General features: G+C 34.4%; 2 protein-coding genes across 7 annotated transcripts in view; one reads left to right on the plus strand and one right to left on the minus strand.

Moving 5' to 3' along the window:
- LRP11 (LDL receptor related protein 11) overlaps positions 1-21647 on the plus strand; it is an 81718-nt gene that overhangs the window by 55526 nt on the left and 4545 nt on the right. The gene's annotated exons all lie outside the window — the stretch shown is intronic.
- The window catches only part of PCMT1 (protein-L-isoaspartate (D-aspartate) O-methyltransferase), a 42164-nt gene that overhangs the window by 10612 nt on the left and 9905 nt on the right, over positions 1-21647 (minus strand). For all 6 annotated transcript variants that reach the window (XM_036906948.2, XM_036906946.2, XM_036906949.2 and 3 more), the window contains exons 2-6: positions 17985-18089; positions 16730-16761; positions 8715-8819; positions 6803-6923; positions 4776-4861 (exon numbers count right to left, since the gene is read on the minus strand). In XM_036906948.2, coding sequence (XP_036762843.1) covers positions 4776-4861; positions 6803-6923; positions 8715-8819; positions 16730-16761; positions 17985-18089 — 449 coding nt within the window. The remainder of the gene's footprint in view (positions 1-4775; positions 4862-6802; positions 6924-8714; positions 8820-16729; positions 16762-17984; positions 18090-21647) is intronic.

Below are 21647 nucleotides of genomic sequence, written 5' to 3' on the forward strand. Positions count from 1 at the left end.
ATAAGAACTTTTAAGATTACTCTGAGTAACTTCACATTTCCCTGTATGGCCCCGGAAGATGACTGGTTAGCCAGAGACGGGTAAGATTCCTCAAGGGAGGAACAACCTAAGACAGGCACAGTCGCAGGGGGGCCATCAGGTGAGAAATTGGGGATCAACAGAGGTGAGGCTTAGAACCTCACCCCCCCTGTTCTGAGAGAAATCTTCTGCATACGTGGATGTTTTATTGCCCTTGTCTAGCTTGGATTAACACATAGTCTACAGGCACACACCTGATCATCTACATTTGCTCTCTTACAACACTAAACTATGTTTTCTACCTTTATCTTGTATCTACCTACCACTTCAGCATTTTATTAAAAATAATAATAAAGAGAGAAATGTGGTATCCACATATAAATCAAGTATAAAAACCAAATGAGTATTCATATTTGAACTGACTGTTTATAGTTCATAATGCATGAGCAAAACCGAAAGTTTCTGTGATGACTGCCCTTGTACTGTTCACTATGTAACTTATTCATTATGTAAGAATTTGTTCTCCATGTAAGAACCTGTTTGTTATGCCTCAGAAGATTGGAGACTGACGAAAATTAGGCTTGGGGTGGATTAATGATTGTGCATTGAGCATTGACTCCCCTATACAGAATTTTATTGTCGTTAACAACCATTTGATCAATAAATATGAGAGATGCCCTCACAAAAAAAAAAAAAAAAAAAAAAGGACAGACTTCCAATGGTAAAATAAATAAGTAACCGGGATGTAATGTATAGCATAAGGAATATAGTCAAGATATTGTAACAGCTTGGTAGGGTGATAGCTGGAACCTAGAATTATGTATATAAATGTTTTACCACTGTGTTGTACACTTGAAACTAATGTAATGTAATACTGTGCGTCAACTACCCTTCAATAAAAAATAATTATTTAAAAAAAAAAAAAGTTTACTCTGAGTAATTTTCAAATACACAATACAGTCTTATTAAGCAGAGTTACCATGCTGTACAGTATCTCCTTTTTTTTATTTCAAGTTATATGCTAGGTAAGGGCTGAACTCTTACATATATGCTGTTCTTTCCCCCCAATCCAAACAATATCATAATTTTTTATTAAAACCATTTTGTTATGACTGTGTAAATATAATTTGTAGCTGAGCCAAAAGGTATCCAATGATTGTTTCCTTTCTTATAGTTACTTTCCCTACAGTTAAAACCTGAAGAATTTTTTCTTTTTAACTGTCTCTATATCTTTGTATCCTCCAACAGCTTCTCAGTGAAATTTTCACACAAACCTATCTTAATTAGCGCCTGTTTGCTTTTTTTTCCCTGGTAGACTCCCTTCTAGTCTCTTCCTCCTCCTGCTCCAAATCTGTACTGGTTATTCTCAAGGCCTGCTCCCCAGCTTTCGGAACTTCACTTTGCAATAATACTGGGAACTCTCATTGACTCTCCGTCACCCGATGTCCTAAGACCTAAGGAACCCATGGCTTCCTCCTGGTTTTTCCTACTCTCTCTCTCCTCCCTCACTTTTTGATATTTTTAAAGCAATTCTTTCGTAAGTATTCTGTGAAACAGTGCATTAATATTTTTTAAAATACAGACTGTGTTGAGAACGCATCTCCTTGGGCAAGGGAAACAAAATAAAAAATGAACAAATAGGACTACATCATGCTAAAACGCTTTTGTACAGCAAAGGACACCATCAGCAGAACAAAAAGGCATCCTACAGTATGGGAGAACATATTTGTAAATGACATATCCAACAAGGGGTTAACATCCACACGCCTCAACACCCAAAAAGCAAATAACCCTATTAAGAAATGGGTGGAGGATATGAACAGACCTTCTCCAAAGAAGAATTTCAGATGGCCAACAAGCACATGAAAAGACGTTCCACATCGCTAATTATCAGAGAAATGCAAATTAAAACCACAATGAGATATAACCTCACACCAGTAAGGACGACCACCATCCAAAAGACAAACAACAAATGTTGGTGAGGTGGTGGAGAAAGGGGAACCCTCCTACACTACCGGTGGGAATGTAAATTAGCTCAACCATTGTGGAAAGCAGCATGGAGGTTCGTCACAAAACTAAAAATAGAAATACCATTTGATACAGGAATTCCACTCTTAGGAATTTACCCTAAGATTGAAGGATCCCAGTTTCAAAAAAACATATGCACCCCTATGTTTATCGCAGCAGTATTTACAAGAGCCAAGAAATGGAAGCAACCTAAGTGTCCATCAGTAGATGAATGGATAAAGAAGATGTGGTACATATACACAATGGAATATTATTCAGGTGTAAGAAAGAAACAAATCCTACCATTTGCAGCAACATGGATGGAGCTAGAGGGTATTATGCGCAGTGAAATAAGCCAGGCGGACAAAGACAAGTATCAAATGATTTCACTCATCTGTGGAGCATAAGAACAAAGAAAAAACAGCAGGAGACTCACAGAACCTAAGAATGGACTAACAGTTACCACAGGGAAAGAGACTGGGGGAGGGAGGGTTGGGAAGGGAGGGAGAACGGGAATAAGAGGCATTATGAGATTAGCACTCATAATGTAGTGGGGGACACAGGGAAGGCAGTATAGCAGAGAGAAGACAAGTAGTGACTCTATATCATCTTACTATGCTGATGGACAGTGACTGTAATTGGGTATGTGGTGGAGACTTAATAATGGGGGGAATTTAGTAACCACAATGTTGCTCATGTAATTTGTATATTAATGATAACAAAATAAAAATAAAAAAAAATAGAGACAGTGATTTGCTAGTCTAAAACTATCTTTATTCTACATATGTGGTGATATGTGAGAGTACAGAATTTGAGGTTAGAAATCATTTTCAGTTTCAGAATTGTATGGCTGTTCCTCTGACCTACTGATTCAATGCTGCTACTCTGCAGTCTGATGCCTTTTTAACTACCAATCCTTAACAGATCATCTATTTTGTTTTTCGGGAAGCTTTCAGAATCTCTTTATCCTTAAAACTCTGAAATTTCATGGTGATGTGAAGGTTCTTTATTTTTTTCCTTAATTCCTTGTACTAGGCACTCTATAGATCTTTTCAAACTAAAGAATCATGTCCTTCAGTTCTTGAGAATTTTTTAGGGCTTAGACTCATTGTCCCTCACAAAGAATTTCAAGCAGCCGCCCTTTTTCAGACCCATGCTTCATCTCTGATTTCCAAGGTCTGGATGCCTCTAATTTCTAAGCCTTTTTAGAGTTCTGCAGAGCAAACTGCTTCTCCATCAGTAGTCTCCTCTGCAGTCTCTTTGTTCAACTTTCTCTACCCTTCTTAGACAGTTATTACTCCATCTGCTTTCCATCTTCACAGACACCAGAGTCAGGATTACAGGTATAAGCTCCTAGATAACTGAATATGGAGTTTGTGTTCCCATTTCTTATTTGAGGTGATATCAAGAGAAGACATACATATCTTTACTCTGTTTTCTTAAAATTGGAAAACCCCCTCAGCATGTCTATCTTCACATTTAATTAGCTGTATAAAGACCTCTGTAATACCTCAAGTGCTATTATAAACCTTTAAATGCACACTGAGTTAAAGCCAAAAATGCCCTTCAAGATTATCTCAGGATCTTGGTGAGGAAGATGAGCCCTAAACTCAAGCAACTTCATTTAAGCACTCTTCTATTGCAGATTTTAATTATTCTTAGGAGGCTGTTAGTATTAAAAAAAAAAAAAGTAAGAAAAAAATTATTGATGGTGTGTTCATATGTTAAAATTCACTAACCTACTCACTTAGGATTCCCTATCCTTCAACATCAACTAAAATGTATTAAAATCACTGTTTTAGTCTTTTTATTTTAAAACAGGTAACAGGGCCAGAGAGAGTAAGTAATTATCCCGAAGTCATTACCCAAAGTCATTCAGCCAGTAAGCAGCTCATCAATGGCCTGAGCAAATTCTCTCAACTTTCAGTTTCTCATAAGTGACCTAAGCACTTACAGGTTGGGGACTAGATGAGAGCCTGCAAAAGAGACTGTATCTCTTTTAGCCCCCAGTCATCTACTGTAACAAAAACCTAAGGTTTCAGTGAACTTAACCAAGGAATATTAAGGGCTCACATAAGCTTATCAGTCTTACTAAAATGAAAAATCACTTTTGTACTTAAATATTTCCTTGGCTGTGTAATGTACAATACTGGAATAGCCTTCCCTCTCATTGGAACTATGCATATCCTGCTATTCTTTAAGATTCCGTTCAAATTCCATTCCTGTATGACATCTCCTTGACTACTCTATGCAAAATTGTCTCTCTCCCTTCAACTGCCAAAGTACAAATTTTCTATTCAACATATATCATATGCTAATGATATGCTATTATATCATTAATTTCCTTGTTACACGTATGACATGTCTCTTCTAGAAAATAAGCTTGTGAAGGTAAAATGTATGACAACTACTTCCTGGTCTCATCCATGCACCTAACATAGTCTTACATATTCTGGAATTTACTAAATACCAAGTAATTAGCAGGCCGTGAACTCCAGAGGGATTTTCCCAATTATTTCTTACCTGGATCAACTATTGCTTCAGATAAGACAGACACAAGCTGGGGGTTAATAATCTTCATGTCATTTATACCACTGTTTGCATATGAAAAAAAATTCCTACTAATTGTAATTAAAATACACAACATGAAGGTCTAGTTATATTTTGAACATCATCTAGGAATCATATCTTTTTAAATCTTTAGAGCTTTAGTTAACTAAAGCACACAAATAACAAAAAATGTAACTCACTGCCTGGGGAACAACTGGGGCTGCAGCTCCTACATGAATAGCATCATAAGGGGCTTCTTCAGCATATCCCATTCTTCCATCCCCCACTGAAAGAAAGAAATTACGCTTTAAAATTCTAGTCAGATACAAGTACCCAATGTGAAGAATTATAGGTGGTTTTAAAGCAGGGAAAGGATAGACTTTTTAATAAATGATGCTGGGACAAGAGGACAGTCATATGGGAAAAGTATACAGTTGGACCCCTACTTTATACACACATAAAAATCAGTGTCAGAAAGATCCAAGATCTAAATGTGAAAAGCTGAAGTGCATAATGCTTCTGAGAAATAAGATAATGGACATAGCTTCATGACTTCAAGAGTAGCCTTAAATAGGACACAGAAAACACTGGAAAAAATTAGTAAGTCTGACATTAAAAAATTAATTTCTACTTACCAAAAACACAAGAGTGAAAAGGCATGCCACAGAAGAGATTTACAGTATGTATAAACAAAAGGCTAGTCTACAGAAGTCCAACAAATCAAAGAAAAATATAAATAACTCAGTATCTGAACAGGCATATCACAAAAGAGAAAATCCAAATAGCCAAACATATGAAACAGTGTTCAACCTTGCCGGTTAATAATACAAAATTAAAAGCACAAAGAGATACCACTATACATTCGTTAAGTGGATAAAAAGAAAAAAATCTAACAATTCCAAGTATTGGTAGAGATATGGAGCAACAGGAACCCTGTGACACATTGCTAATGGTAATGTAAATTGGTCCAATCACTTTTGCAGTATCTATAGTCAATCTATGGACATAAAATAACACTCCTACAGAAATGAGTACTTGTATGAGTGTATATATGCATCTGGACTTACGTACACACATGTTCACAGCAGCACTGTGAATAACGTCCAAATTAGAAACAACCCCAAATATCCATCTATGGTAGAATAAATAAATTTTGGTAATGTTCCTACAATAGAATGTGATACAGCAATAAAAATGAACTATATATAGAAAGGTAGATGAATATTACAAAAATAATAACAAATGAAGGAAATCATTCATCAGAGAATATACACTGTGTAGTTCCATTTATTTAAAGTTCAAAATTAAATTAAACATCACTTATGGAAGTGCAATTAGGTAGTAAATGCATAAAAGTAATGATACTGGTTACCACTAAGGGAGATGGGAGGGAGTTATGATGAGGAAATAGCAAGCAGAAGACTTCCAAGGTACTAATAGTGTTCCATTTCTTGATCAATGTGATGAGTAAACAGGTTATTTATTAGGCTTCACATTTGTTTTATGCCTTTTTTGATGTTTGTTATTTTTCACAATACAAAATGTGCTCACATGGAAGTATGTCCATTGTATACTGCTGAGTGGGAAAAAAGGAAACTACAGGATAGTATGTATAGTGTGAATCAATTAAAAAGACTATGCATGCAATTTATTCATACGTATATTCTGTATAGCAAACTGAGGGAAAAAGGGGATTTCTATTTTACATATCTCTGCACTACTTTAAGTTTTTTATGAAGGACATTTGTTATTCTGGCATTTCTTCTTAAAAAGTAATGAAGACTTGTACACATGGTGTGGGGGGGATCATGGGGAAGACTATAGCACAGAGAAGACAAGTAGTGACTCTGGCATCTTACTAGACTGATGGGCAGTGACTGCAATGGGGTATGGGTGGGGACTCGATAGTATGGGTGAATATAGTAACCACATTGTTTTTCATGTGAAACCTTCATAAGAGTGTGTATATCAATGATACCTTAAAAAAAAAAAAAGTAATGAAAAAACACTCAACATGGCATTTTCTGGAATGGTTAACAATCATGTCACCCATGGTGAAGAAGGAATTAGTATAACATTTTAGAGTAATTATTTTTTTACTTAGTACTTAAAAGTGAATGTTTACAAAAATGTAGTAATTAGCTCTGAGCATTATTTAGCTTATATGGGATTTTCTGAAAATAAAAATTCTTCAGAGAGGAAATGTCTAAAGTTTTCTGATGCTCACCAACCAGCTGCACTCTCCCTGAAGTCAAAAGCGATGGATCATCCTTTCTGACATTATTTATTGAGTCATCTACTAGCTCTTTAATGTGGTCAATTCCTATGACTCTTCCAGTAGGTCCAACCTGGAAATGAGAGAATAATTTAATAGCTCACTGGTCTAAATCTATCTTTCTAAAGTGTCATTAAAGTGTTTCCTTATCTAAAGTCAGATTCTGCCATGAGAAATGAAGACAAAGAGCTTACATCTCCAGTTAAGACTGTTACTCAGTTTATTATAAATTATTTACCAAATACAACTTTCTCAACGATAACCCATAACTGAATAATTATATTTCAGTATTTAAGAAGCTAGAATTACAAAAAATTTATGAAACTAAGAAAAATGATCTTTCTTCGATTTCTCATTTTTAAATCCAGGCCCTTGAGGAAAGATTTAACCACCAATTTTGAGATACTTAGGGCAATCATTTTTTAATTTAAATTCCATCTAAAAATGTGACTTTAAATATCAAAATGTCATGTAAAAATTTTTATAAGATTTCTACATCTGATTCTACTGCCATATGCAGAAAGTATAAAATACATAAAAATATAAAAAGGCCCCAAATAGAAATATCAATTACAAAATAAATTTAACACAATAAAGACTCTGAAGTCATACTACTTGGATTCACATCTAAGTTTCACCACTGAAACTACATAACCTTGGTTAGTTAGTCTATGAATCAGGTTCCTCAGCTGTAAAATGAGGAGGAAAGGGTACATATTTCATAAATGATGTGAGGATTAGTAAGAGAACACATGAAAAGCATTTAGAACACTGACAAGCACATGGTACATATGTGAAAAACATTTAACATCACTTTTGAAAAGATAACTCAGAAATCTAATGATTTTTTAATGAGTTTTCTGCTGAAACCATAAATATGTCAGATATAGAGAACATGTCACTACTTAGACATCATTTCAAACTTTCTAAAAAAAAGAAATCCTTGACATCCCGTTAGTGAGGACTTAACTTCTACAAAATAAGTAAAACAACTGAAAAGAAATATCTGAGTCCTTATTAGGTACCAGACACTGTTTTGGATACTTAGGATACATCACTGAAAAAAATCAGACAAAATTCCCTTCTCCCTGGAGCTTACATCCTAGTTACCTGCCAATTACATGTTTACAGCAAGTTAAATGTATTCTAGTCCAAGATGGATCTATAAATCCCCACTTAGCCAGACCAGAACCTTCCAATTTGGCCTCCAGAGTAAGACTTCCCATTATTAATTTGATCTGATTACCTGAGCACAGATGAACCTTACTCAAGGGCCCCCAGACTTACACTCTGGATAGCCATTTACCAGATAAGCCTCTGGTGAGAAAAGCCAAAGTGTAATAAATAAGGCATTTTTCAAAGGGCACTTTTCCTAATGCAGAAGTTCTAGTCTCACTCCTAATAAACCTGTAGGAGTGATTGAAAATCTGACTCTATTATTTTCTACCAGATGAGAATTTAGAAGAAGGTACTTTGATTTTGCCATCATATAATCACAAGGGAAGAGACTATCTGATAACAAGCCAACATTATGGAGGAAAGCAAAATCAAATCAAGAACCAGAGAGAAATCTATTATCATTAACAGCATCTGATCTTCTGAATCTAGGCATACAAAAAGCTAGATATAGACCTTTATATTATATAAATAAAATAAACTCTCTTTTTTTAGGTCTGCCAGTTTGGACTGAATGTTGTTACGTATAATAAAAAGAAATCCTAAGAGATACAGATTTCAATTACTATCTTATAGAATTAAAAAAATTAATAAAACCCTCAAAAACTGCTAGCTAGTGAAAAAAAATAAAATGCCAAATCATATAATACACTTCTCTTAGGGCCAGAATGAAAAATAAAGCTCTTACCATACGTGTAAAACATGCAGTAAGGATTCCACTTCCGGATCCTACATCAAGAGCTTTAGCTCCTTCATGCAATTGATCAGACAGAAGTTCTAGTGCATATGCATGCTACCGAAATACAAAGAAAATATTCATTTTTCCAAGATGCTATAAAGTATATAGTTTTCATATACTTCATACCAATTTTTCTACTACTGTCATCTACCAAGACAATGAAAATACATTACATCCTTAAATTTAGACAGGAATTACATAAGAAAATTCTCAGTTTAATTAAATTCTTACATTTAGACAAAATGTTTCAGTAACTAGATCTACAGTGTGTGAATTTTTAAGATTTAACTGATTTAAAGTCAAAAGCTACAGGAGGGTTTATCCCCACCCTGTCCCCAACTAGTTTCATTTTCTAAAGGTAATTAATGTCACCAGTTTCTTGTGATTCCTTCTAAACATATCCATTCTATGTATATACAAAAAGAAATACATATACATTTGTATTTATTATATTTTGAAGGACCTTTTTAATCAATACTTAAATAGCTTGTTCTATGTCTTAGTATATTCTTGTACAGATTTACTACAATAACAAAAATCTCTAATGAGATATTTAAGATGACTCCAATTGTCCATAACAAAAAGATGAAATAATCTTTAAAAGAAGACAGCATATATGTAGGATAATATAACACTTTTTGTAATAATCTTATAAAGCATATCTATAAGATAAATTCCTAGTAGGAAAACTGAGGGACCCAAAGGACATAAATATATATATATATTTTTGGGGGGGTATCATTAATGTACAATTACTTGAACATTATAGTTACTAGACTCCCCCTATTATCAAGTCCCCACCACATACCCCATTACAGTCACTGTCCATCAGCATAGTAAGATGATATAGAGTCACTACTTGTCTTCTCTGTTATACTGCCTTCCCCATGTCCCTGCCCTCAACTACATTATGTGTGCTAATCGTAATGCCCCTTATTCACCCTTATCCCTCCCTTCCCACCCACCCTCCCCAGTCCCTTTCCCTTTGGTAACTGTTAGTCCATTCTTGGGTTCTGTGAGTCTGCTGCTGTTTTGTTCCTTCAGTTTTTTCTTCATTCTTATACTCCACAGATGAGTGAAATCATCTGTTACTTGTCCTTCTCTGCCTGGCCTATTTCACTGCGCATAATACCCTCTAGCTCCATCCATGTTGCTGCAAATGGTAGGATTTGTTTTCTTCTTATGGCTGAATAATGTTCCATTGTGTATATGTACCACATCTTCTTTATCCATTCATCTACTGACAGACACTGAGGTTACTTCCATTTCTTGACTATTGTAAATAGTGCTGCGATAAAATAGGGGTGCATAAGCCAAAGGACATATATTTTTATGTTTACAATATACATATATTATAAATCAAACCATATTGGCTATGCTTTGGACCAAACCAAGAAATAATGCTCAGTATGCTTATTATTAAAAATCACCAGATCCAGTAAAACACATTTACTACCAGATCTTAGTTGATAAAAATACACACTCATGAATCCACAGTGATAGTAAGTAAATACCTCCTTCTATATATACATAAATGGAGAGTAAGGGGAAACTTTCCAACTGATAAATACCAATGAAATGATAAACTTAGAAAACTGCCACTTGGCAGTCATTTCAGAAATAACTGATTCAGGCAAAAATCATAAGTAGATGCTAAAACTAGTGGGTTACCACTTATAAAACTAGTGGGTTTCCACTAATAAAATAACAAGTATCACACTATAAGAAAACAGAAGTAATAAAAGAAACAAAATACCTGACTTTCCTGAATCCAGAAATCAAAGATCTAAAAGGGTCTTCTTTATGATACCAATCCCCAATTTATAGGCAGTACTATCTCAATAGTACAATTCTCTTAATTCCAAAAGAAACTCAGGAATTTTTTTTTTTCACTACCATGTTTGTATAAGACTTGTTTTTCTAAAAAAGGGGGGGTAAGCTATTATTAAAGTCCCATTCAGCTTTAAAATGTCAAGGCCTTTAATCAGAATTACATTAGCTTTCTTTCAGATTCAAAGACATGCACCCCTATGTTCATTGCAGCACTATTTACAATAGCCAAGATATGGAAGCAACCTAAGTGTCTGTCAGTAGATGAATGGATAAAGAAGATGTGGTACATATACACAATCGAATACTATTCAGCCGTAAGAAACAAATCCTACCATTTGCAGCAACATGGATGGAGCTAGAGGGTATTATGCTCGGTGAAATAAGACAGGCAGAGAAAGACAAATACCAAATGACTTCCCTCATTTGTGGAGTATAACAACAAAGCAAAACTGAAGGAATAAAACAGCAGCACACTCACAGACTCCAAGAAGGGACTAGCAGTTACCAAAGGGGAGGGGTAGGGAAGGGCAGGTGGGAAGGGAGGGAGAAGGGGATTGAGGGGTATTATGATTAGTAGACATGGTGTAGGGGGGATCATGGGGAAGACAGTGTAGCAGAGAGGAGACAAGTAGTGACTCTGTGGCATCTTACTACACTGATGGACAGTGACTGCAATGGGGTATGGGAGAGGGACTCGAAAATATGGGTGTATGTAGTAACCACATTGTTTTTTGTGTGAAACTTTCATAAGAGTGTATATCAATGATGCCTTAATAAAAAAAATTAGCTTTCTTCATGCTATTAACACTAGTTAGTATTTTTCTGGATAACCCCTAGTCATCTCTAAATCTAAAAATTAAGTTTTTAAAAGTTCATTTTTATAATTAAGGAAAATTTCAAACCCACAGGAAAACGAGACATACAATGAACACCCTTTTCTCCTCATACAGAGTCACCAATTGTTTTATGTTGTGCCATACTATTTTACCAAACCATCTGAAAATAGGCTGGTGACATGATACTTCACTCCTAAATACTTCAGCATGCATCTGCCCAAAAAAACCTAGGAAATCTTCTTAGAACCGTATCACCATTACCACACTCAAGAAAATCATAAATTTAGTGTCCTCCCACATAGAAATCATACTTAGATTTCCTCAACTGTCCCCAAAATGTCCTTTACAGCTCTTTTCCCCCCAATCCAGTCAAAGTTCATGCATTGCATTTGCCAAGATGAATATTCTAGAATATTCTCCTCCTACCTCTCCTCTACCTACCATTTCTCTGTTCTTCAGAACATCTCCTTATACGAGTCCCATCCAATTGTCCTACATAATACCCTATATTCTAGATGTGTTAATTTCTCATGGTTAGGTTCAGATCAAAGATGTTTAGAGAGAACACCACACACTTGCTGGGCACCTCCTGCTGCGTCACACCAGAACCATGCAATGCTGGGCCACCTCACTACTGGACTTGCCAAGCTCCACCACTCACTCCATCATTCTATTTTCAAAGCGTATTTTTCTCTCTGTAATTATACTAATATGTATAGAAAAAGTTTGAGACTACATGGAAATTTCTGTGTCCCAACAATCTTCCCCTTAATAGTTTTAGATTAATTGATGCTCTCTGCCTAATTCAGTCATGACACTCATGATTACAAAACAGTGATTTTTAAAATTCTATTATGCCTTCCACATTTATTAATTGGCATTCTTCTGTTTTTCATTTTTTCCCTGTCTTTAAAAAAATCTCTATGGACTCATGGATTTTTGCTTCTTAATTCACCACAATGCTACAATCTAATTAATTATCTTCACTATCTATTTTATTTTGTGATTCTCAAATTGTCTCCAATTTGGCCTCAGGGAAGCTCTTCAAACCTGCTCCTTTGTCCTTCCAACACTGCTCCCTAAACCTTTGAGTATTTCCTCACTTTTTCAGTCACTTTTCCAAGGAGCTTGTCTCTTTTAGTGAGAAATGGTACTTAGAATTCCATATGTGGATGCTAAGTGTGCTCCCTGCTACCAGGATGCCATTTTAAAAGGTTGCTTTTAATCTCTTGCTCATTGTATATATTTTTAATTAAAACTCTGAAAAATATTCCAGGGTTATAGTTACTTCCAAGACTGTGATTTTAAGGTTCATTAAATGCAGATGTCACTTCTCTTTGCTCACTTTGTTTTTCTTTTAATACTTCTAAGATCTTTATAAAAAATGACACAGAACCACAGTCATTGCCCATAAAATACTCTTAATACTATTTTATTCTACTCACATCCTGGTTCAGGAAGCATCAAAGGAAACCAGATGCTTACTGTTTATATATGCATACATAGATACATACAGATGTACTGTATGTTTATACACACACACACACACACACACACACACACACACACACACACACAAATACATGTTTTCCTTATTAAGAGACAGGTTATTCAGGAAACGTAAGTGATTAAAAATGCATCCTTCTAATGATATCAAAATTTTTTTAAAATGCATCCTTCTTTGGAAAGAAATTCTTCTGATATACATTATGACATGAATGAACCTTGAGGATACTATGCTAAGTGAAATAAGCCAGTTGCAAAAAAACAAATACTGTTATGAGTCCACTTATGAGTACCTAGAGTAGTCATATTCATTGAGACAAAAGGTAAAATGGTGGTTGGCAGGGGCTCGAGGAAGCAGGGAACAGGGAATTGCTGCTGAATGGATAGTTTTAGTTCTACAAGATAAACAGTTATGGAGATTGGTTGCACAACAGTATCAATGTACTTAACACTAAGGAACTGTACACTTCGTAAAAATCGTTAAGGTGGTAAATTGTAGGTTATATGAATTATACCACAATAAGCAATTTAAAAATACATCCTTTTCAACAATCAAAAGACAAATAGCACAACTAAGGAATGGAAAGGGATTTGAACAGATATTTCTCCAAAGAAGATAAACAGTTGACCCTTGAACAACATGGGTTGAACTGTGTGGGTCCACTTATACACACAGATTTTTTTTCAATAAATATTAGAAAATGTTTAGAGATATGCAGCAATTTGAAAAAATTTTTCTTTCATCTTGATTACTCTAAGAATATAATACATAATATACATAACATGCAAAATATGTGTTAACCAACTGTTTCTATTATGAGTAAGCCTTCCGGTCAACAGTAGGCAATCAGTAGTTAAATTTTGGGTACGGTAAGTTATACACAGATTTTCAAATGCACTGGGAGTTAGGGGTGCCCCTAACCCCCACATTGTGCAAAGGTCAACTGTACAAATGGTCAGTAAGCACATGAAAAGATGCTCAACAACATTATCATTAGGGAAATACAAACCAAAACCACAATGAGATATCAATTCACAATTACTAAGATGAATAAAATAAATAAAACATACAATAACAAGAGAGGACAGTAAATGGAGAGATTAGAACCCTCATAAACTGTTGGTGGAATTGTAAAATGGTGCAGCCACCTTAGAAAACAATTTGGCAGAGCCTCAAAATGTTCAAAATAGAATTACCACATAATCCAGCAATTTCACTCATTAAGTATATACCCAAGAGAAATTAAATATATGCACACACAAAAATCTGTATGTTAATGTTCATAGTAGGTAGAAAGTGGGAATCCAAATATCTATCAAGTGATAAATGAATGAACCAAATGTGGTATAGTCATACAATGGTGTATTATTTAGCAATTAAAAGAAATGAAGTGGTGATGCATGCTGTAATATAGGTTAACCTTGAAAATGTTGGGCAAAAAATATAAAAAGCTGGTCACAAAAGGAGACCATGTGCTTACTGTTTTTATATGCATACCTACATACATACATACATACATATACTGTATGATTCCATTTGATGGGAAATGTCCAGAACAGACATAGGAACAAAAAGCACATTAGTAGATGCCAAGACGTGGGCAGAATGAGGGATAAGAACTGACTGCTAACAGATACAGGGTGTTTCTTTTTGAGGTGATGAAAATGTTCTGAAATTGTGATGTGTTTGCATAACTCTGAGCAGACTAAAAACCACAGACTGTATACATTAAAGGAATGAATTCTATAGTATGCAAATTATATCTTAATAAAACTGGGCTTTTTTTGTTAAAAAATGCATCCTTTGCCATGGAGTTACTGCCATGTTTTGTTTGGCAGTGAACTGGACTTTTAGCACCAAACTTGAGTGGAAAAAAATTCACACAGCATTTCCCTTGATATCTGAAAACGCACCTTTCCAGTCAATTTCCGAAACATGTGGGGTACCAATTCTCCAGAATAACGTTCAGGGTTAAATGGATGTTTCTACTTTAATGTTTGTTTTAAGTAGCAGTTCAAACTGCTTGAGGGGATCTTAAGACTCTTTTTCTTAAATCACTGGTTTATTTGAAGAGGTGAGGCATAAAAAAGCCACTCCTATTCCATGGTTAAAAAAAAGAAGAAGAAAAGAAAGAAACTGGTAACATATAACGGATATAAAGTGAAAATCACTTCCACTCCCATCCCTCTAAATCATCTAATTCTCTGCCTAAGAAGAAATCATTTTTGGTTTTAATGCCTATAGGAAGATGTGTGTGTGTGTATACTTGATTTTTGTACATGACAGAATAGTCTGATACTCTTCTGCACTGTATTATAATTTTATACTTAATATTTCCTGAAGATCTTGCCATATTTATACTTGCAGATCTTTGTCATTTAACAACTTCACGGTATTTCACAATATAGATGGTACTATAATTTATTAACCATCCACTATTAGTAAACTGTTAGTGACTGTTGTAATTTTTTGCTATTATAAATAATGTACCAATGAATATCTTTAGCCATTTTGCACTTTGCCAATATGCTATGAGATAAATACCTTGAAATTATTAAACAGGAGAGTTTAAGGTATACTATTTCACATTATATATATATTGCCAAGTTGCCTTCCAACACTATCAATTTACTCTCCCACCAAAGAAAGTATGTAACTGCCAGTTTCCCTTTTCTAATATAAAGTATCAAACTTTCTGGTCTCTGACACTGTAAAAATGGTACTTCACTGTAGTGCTTTTTCTCAATTAACTAAACGTAAATGAAATGCACCCCTTCATTTGTATAAATGCCAATGTCATTTGTGGTTTTTTTTGCTATGAACTATCATTCTCGCACTCACTTTCTTTTGGGCTTACTGGTCTTCTACTTCTTAATTTACAAGATATACACATACATGTACGTATGTACATACAGAAATTTGCCCTAAGCTGTCACATGTATTACAAATATTTCCCTGTTTTTCTTTTAATTTTGCTTATAACATTTTTTACAGAAATCCCCAATTTTTTTTTATTGAAGTGTCATTGATACAGTCTTATATTGGTTTCAAATATACAAAGAAATTCCAAGTTTTTACGTTGCAAATGTATCAGGTTTTTTCATGGTTTCCTCGCCTTTTGTCATTTTTAGAAAGTCACTACTTAATGTTTGTAAATAATTTCCTATAATTTTCTTGTAGTATAACTATCAACTCGCTATGAATATATGTGTAGAATTTTAGTTAAAGGCTTTAAGTTTAAATAAGAGCTTCTCCTACCCCAAATACTTGCAAAAAATCAGAAAAGGTATTGTTCTTTTCACCAAATACCAAGAGAGTTCTCAAATAATTGACATTTAAAACCCAAGAAAATTCCCAAAAGATTAAAAGGGCTAGATAACTAAAAATAGGTCCTTCTCAAAGATAAATAGCTTCACAGGTGCTATACTTGACCAATTCCTAATAAATTTTCTATATGAATATTCAACTTGAGATTTCTGTTCATTATATTATTTAAAATATTCTTCCCTTAACTCATCACTAAATAACCTTTTATATTAATTTTTTTACACGGTTAGATACAAATGCCAACCATTAAAAACTTTAATGACAGTTTCTACCAAGAAGAGTTCCTTCTATATACCATGTACTAATAATAAGATGCTCATTATCATTTTATGCAACTCACAGATGACAAAATTGATAAAACTAAAAGTTTAAAACTTTCTTTAAACCTTTTTTTACTGAAGAAAATGGTCTTACAGGAAAAACGTGATTTATTTGTACCCAAAGGACCAAAGTTAACTTACCATGTGTGGAGCACTGATTGTTGCTTGGAAACCTGCAAAAGAAGAAGACTACCGATACATTCAGCTGTAAGAACATACCAAATACTCCGTGTAGTTCCTCTCCTAACAGCCACAAATTACTTCTCACAGTAATATTTTTCATTTTTATGATCTCAAGAAAATAAAACTTTCATTTTGTACTTTACAATACTGTTATGGAGCAGTTAAAGTTAGAAAATACCATCATGCCAAAGGCTAATGTGTTCATCTAGTACAACTGTCCCACTATTCTAAAAATTTCCTCTCCAATATAGTTACCTAACAAAGGAAGAATTTCAATAAGCTCAGTTGATACATTTATGACTTAACTTGTTTGCAGATTTATAAAAAGAAAATAAGCTTCCATATGTCATAAGTATGCAAAATCTTTACAAAATTAAATTGCTTCATATTTCGGGCAACTTAATAACACAGAAACAGAGCAACTGGTGATCAAAATAGCTTAAGAAACTAATAAACTACTTCAATTTATTCCTTATACTATCACCTGATGTTAAGTCACACAATCTTTTCTTAATTTTCAGCTTTTCATTTTTATCTTTCAGTGTTGTTTTCTCAAACCGTATTTACCTGCTTCTGCATCTAAGCAATTTTCACTAAGCAGTGGTAGCAGGTGCCTTGGAGGTTCAGAAGCTCCTGAGGATCTTCTCTGCTGTTAGAGTGCTTCAAAGGAAGCCAGCATGGCAGCTGGCCAACAGGATCCCGAGGCAGTTCTGAGCCTCAAAGGCACCCACTGCCAAGGCTCAGCAGTTCAGCAAAAACTGCTTCAGGAGGAGTTAAATATGGAACATTCTAAAAACAAGCAGAAGCCAAAAAGTTCAGGGCAAGTGAAGCAGAGTAGTCAGTAATAATTTAATTACACTTATTTCCTTTAATATTGATTTTAAAAGCTGATGCTAATGCAAAAAACCTTAGTCAACATTAAGGCACCTAAAGAAAAATCAGCACTCAGCTTACACTGTAAATGTTCATTTAAAGTATATTTTAAGAAAAATGTTAAAAATACTCTTTATATATTTTTATATTGAGAAAATAGATATTCCATATATAACATTTTATTAAAATGGGTATGTTTGGAATTATGAAACTTAATATGGCATAAAATCCAAACTAGCAAGATAATAATATAAATATCTGTGTCCCAGTCTACTTTAACTTACAAAAATTACAGAGTAAATTAGTAAAAATGTGACATTTTCAGAAATCCAAAGCTTACCTATTGATTGTGGAGAATCCATGTAAGGGTTACATTTTGCATAGTGGGAGCGGTCTGTGGCCAGCATTACTTCAAATACTTTATCGGTCTTGATGATTCCATTTTCTGAAATGAATGAGACAAACATTTTAAACTAAAAGTAAGATGATCAGATGTATTTTAGGAAAATTACTCTGGCTGCACTGTTGAGACTGGATTGGAAGAGCGCAAGACTGGAAGTTGTTTCAAAAGCCCAGGTAATGGCAACCTGGTCTTTAATGATGACAGTAAGAATGAAGAAAAGTAGAAAGACTTGAAATACATTTAGAAGGTAAAGTATACCTGATTGACTAGATATGGAGGAAGGAGATAGGGGAATGGTTGAGATGCTGATGTCATATATTGATATGAGAAATCCTAGAGAAGGATCAGAGTCAAAGAGTTTATTCAGTTTGGACCATGTGAATGGAGCTATTCAGCAGTCAGTTAAACACATGGATCTGGAGCGCAGGAAAAAGATCTAAGAGATACAGATTTCTTGTTACACAGATGGCAACTGAAGCAATGGAAGTGAACTAAAGTGACCAGGGAAGAATACAGAGAAGAAAAAAGTGAACATTTAAGAGATATGCAAAGGAATTAGAGCCTTCAAAGATTATAATAAGGAGCAGCCACAGAGGAGGGGAAAAATTAAGTAGATAAACTGTTACAGAGCCCAATAAAAATTTTTCATTCAGGAAAGTAAGGTCAGTAATATATATATTTGGCTCCCCAAATATCAATTCTTTGAGATTGAATATAGTATGTTAAACTTCAATAACTCTCATGGTACCATACATGAAGTTATTATTCAATAAGCTCCTTACTAACTCATTCATTGTTTATTGATAGATCTAATGCAAACCTGACACAGTGGTACATACTTAGGATTATAGGAATAAACAAGAGAGCATAGTTCCTGTCCTCACAGACCTAAAATCTGTAAGATTAAATATATGAATTTGACTTTAACCATCCAGAAGTAAATTTTTTTTAACTAAAACATGCTTTGCTTGCTTTGGCTTTATTTATGAACTATGAATGACTTTTAAAACGAGACTTCAGTAAAAGCATCGTGAGTTTAAAATATTTATGCAAACGACTTTAATTTATTTATCAACTGTGGAGCTTCTAGGTTCTAGAGGGTAATGGCAGCCACCAGAATCTGAATTTCATCACACAGGAGCTCAGAAAACCTAAACTTAAGATCAAGAAGGGGAACATACAAAACCACACATGACCATGCCTTCACATTACTAGCAGGCACAGAACATCCAGATTTTAATTTACCTCTAAATAGAAAACAAACAAATTCTATCAAAGTTCCTGCTATTGCTGCAAGCCTGTAGGTATATGAAAAGCAAGGAGGACAGGGGTTGAGGTTTAAAAGATTTGCCCCCAAAAAAGGAGAATGAAGCAGGGGCACAGATGTAGTACAGACAAAAAAGTCATTCCTAGAAAGAGGAAGTATAACACTAAGCACTAAAATGCTGAACACAGGACTTGGAAGTTCACAGCACTGGCTACAAGAAAGGAATTTACAAGTCAGTGGGTTGACAAAGATACCAAGATCGTTCAGATCAAAGAACAGTCTTTTCCAACAAATGGTGCTAGGACAACTGGATTGCTATGTGCAAAAGAATCGTATCACATACAAAAATTAATTCAAAATGGATCAAAGGCTTAAATATTAGAGCTGACACCACAAAACTCAGAAAAATAACTGGGGTAAATCTGCATGACCATAGATTTGGCAATTTTTAAAATTAAAGTATTACTGATATACAATTTTATGAAAGTTTCACATGAACAATATTGTGGTTTCAACATTCACCTATATTATCAAGTCCTCACCCCCACCCCCATTGCAGTCACTACCTATCGGCGTAGTAAGATGCTAGAGTCATGGCAATGGTTTCTTAGACACAACAACAAAAGCACAAGCAACTAGAAAAAAATATAGAGAAACCAGATTTCATCAAGATTAAACATTTTTATGCTTCAAACTACACTACCAAGAAGTAAAAAGTAACTCATAGGATGGGAGAAAATATTTGCAAATCATGTATCTGAGAAGGGACTTGTATTTGGAATATATAAAGAACTCTTACAATTTAACAAACAACCCAATTTTTAAATATATAGTAGACATTTCTCCTAAGAAGACATACACATTAAAAGATGCTATATATCATTAATCATCAGGGAAATATAAATTAAAACCACAATGAGATATCATTTCATACCCACTAGAATGGCTATTATCAAAGTCAGATAATAACAAGTGTTAGCAAGGATGTGAAGAAATCAGAAATTTTCACTTTAGAAAACAGTCTGGCAGTTCCTCAAATGTTAAACACAGAGTAACCCTAGGACCTAGAAATTCTATTCCTATGTATACACCCAAGAGAAATGAAAATGGGTGTCTACACAAAAACTCATACACTAATGTTCACAGTACATTATTTGTAATAGTCAAAAAGTGGGAAACTGAATGTCTGTCAACTGATGAATGGAGAACTAAAATGTGGAATATCCATAAAATGGATTATTAAACTATAAAAAAGAATGAAGGTAGTGATTCATGCTACCACATGAATGAACTCTGAAAACAAGCTAAATGAAAGAGTTACAAAAGACCACATATTGTATGGTTCTGTTTAAAGAAATGTCCAGAATAGGCAAATCTATAGAGACAGGAAATGTATTAGTGGTTGCTCATAGTGGGGATCTGGGGGAATAGGGTGAAATAGCATATCTTTCTGAGGTAGTGAAAATGTTAAGTTGACTATGATAATGGTTGCACATATCTGTGAATATACTAAAAACCACCAAATTTTATAATTTAACTGAGTGAACTATACAGTATAGAATTATACTGAAGCTGTTTTAAAAAATTCAGTGGGACTGAAGGTTGCAACTATGACAAGCATTGCTTCTGGGGAAGAATTAAATAAACAGGTAAAGGTAATGATATGGCAATGGAGGGAAAGAAGGAAGAAAATTAAGGATCCTGCAGAAACAAAAGAGCAACAAGACATGCCAACCCCTCCCCTTTTCCCACAACAGCATCATCCATTAAAGAAACTACAAGTCACTATATTGACAAAAGGGGCTCTTGAACTGTATCCACAAAATGCCTAAAAATAGGAAAAAGAAAAAATCCAATTCCATTCAGTTACTGTAAAAAGAAAAAATGCAAAACAAAACATTTCAGCTGACAGAACCAATATTTAAAACTATAATCTCAAAAAACTTAGCAGAAAGTAAGTAAAAGTATTACCAGAAACAGTAAACTTCAAGACATATATTAATAAAGCTATCAGACTTTAAAGGCAAGGGAAAAAATCCTCAGAGCATCAAGCCAAAAAGATCAAATTACCTAATAAGGGTCAAAAAAAAAATTTAGGCAACCATCGAATTTCTTAAGAGCAACTTTCAAGGCAAAGCAAGAATGAAGCAGCATTTTCACAATATTCTAAGACAGAAAGTGCAAGTCAACAATAAAAAGGAGTGAACTACTGATACACCCAACAATACGGATGTATCTCAGGAGCACTAATCTCAGTGTGAGAAACCAGCAAGACTATACACTATATGACTCCATTTATATCAAATTCTAGAAAAGTCAAAACTATGGTGGCA

Source organism: Manis pentadactyla, chromosome 12 (assembly GCF_030020395.1).
Source record: "Manis pentadactyla isolate mManPen7 chromosome 12, mManPen7.hap1, whole genome shotgun sequence".
In the NCBI taxonomy this organism is placed as follows: Eukaryota; Metazoa; Chordata; class Mammalia; order Pholidota; family Manidae; genus Manis; species Manis pentadactyla.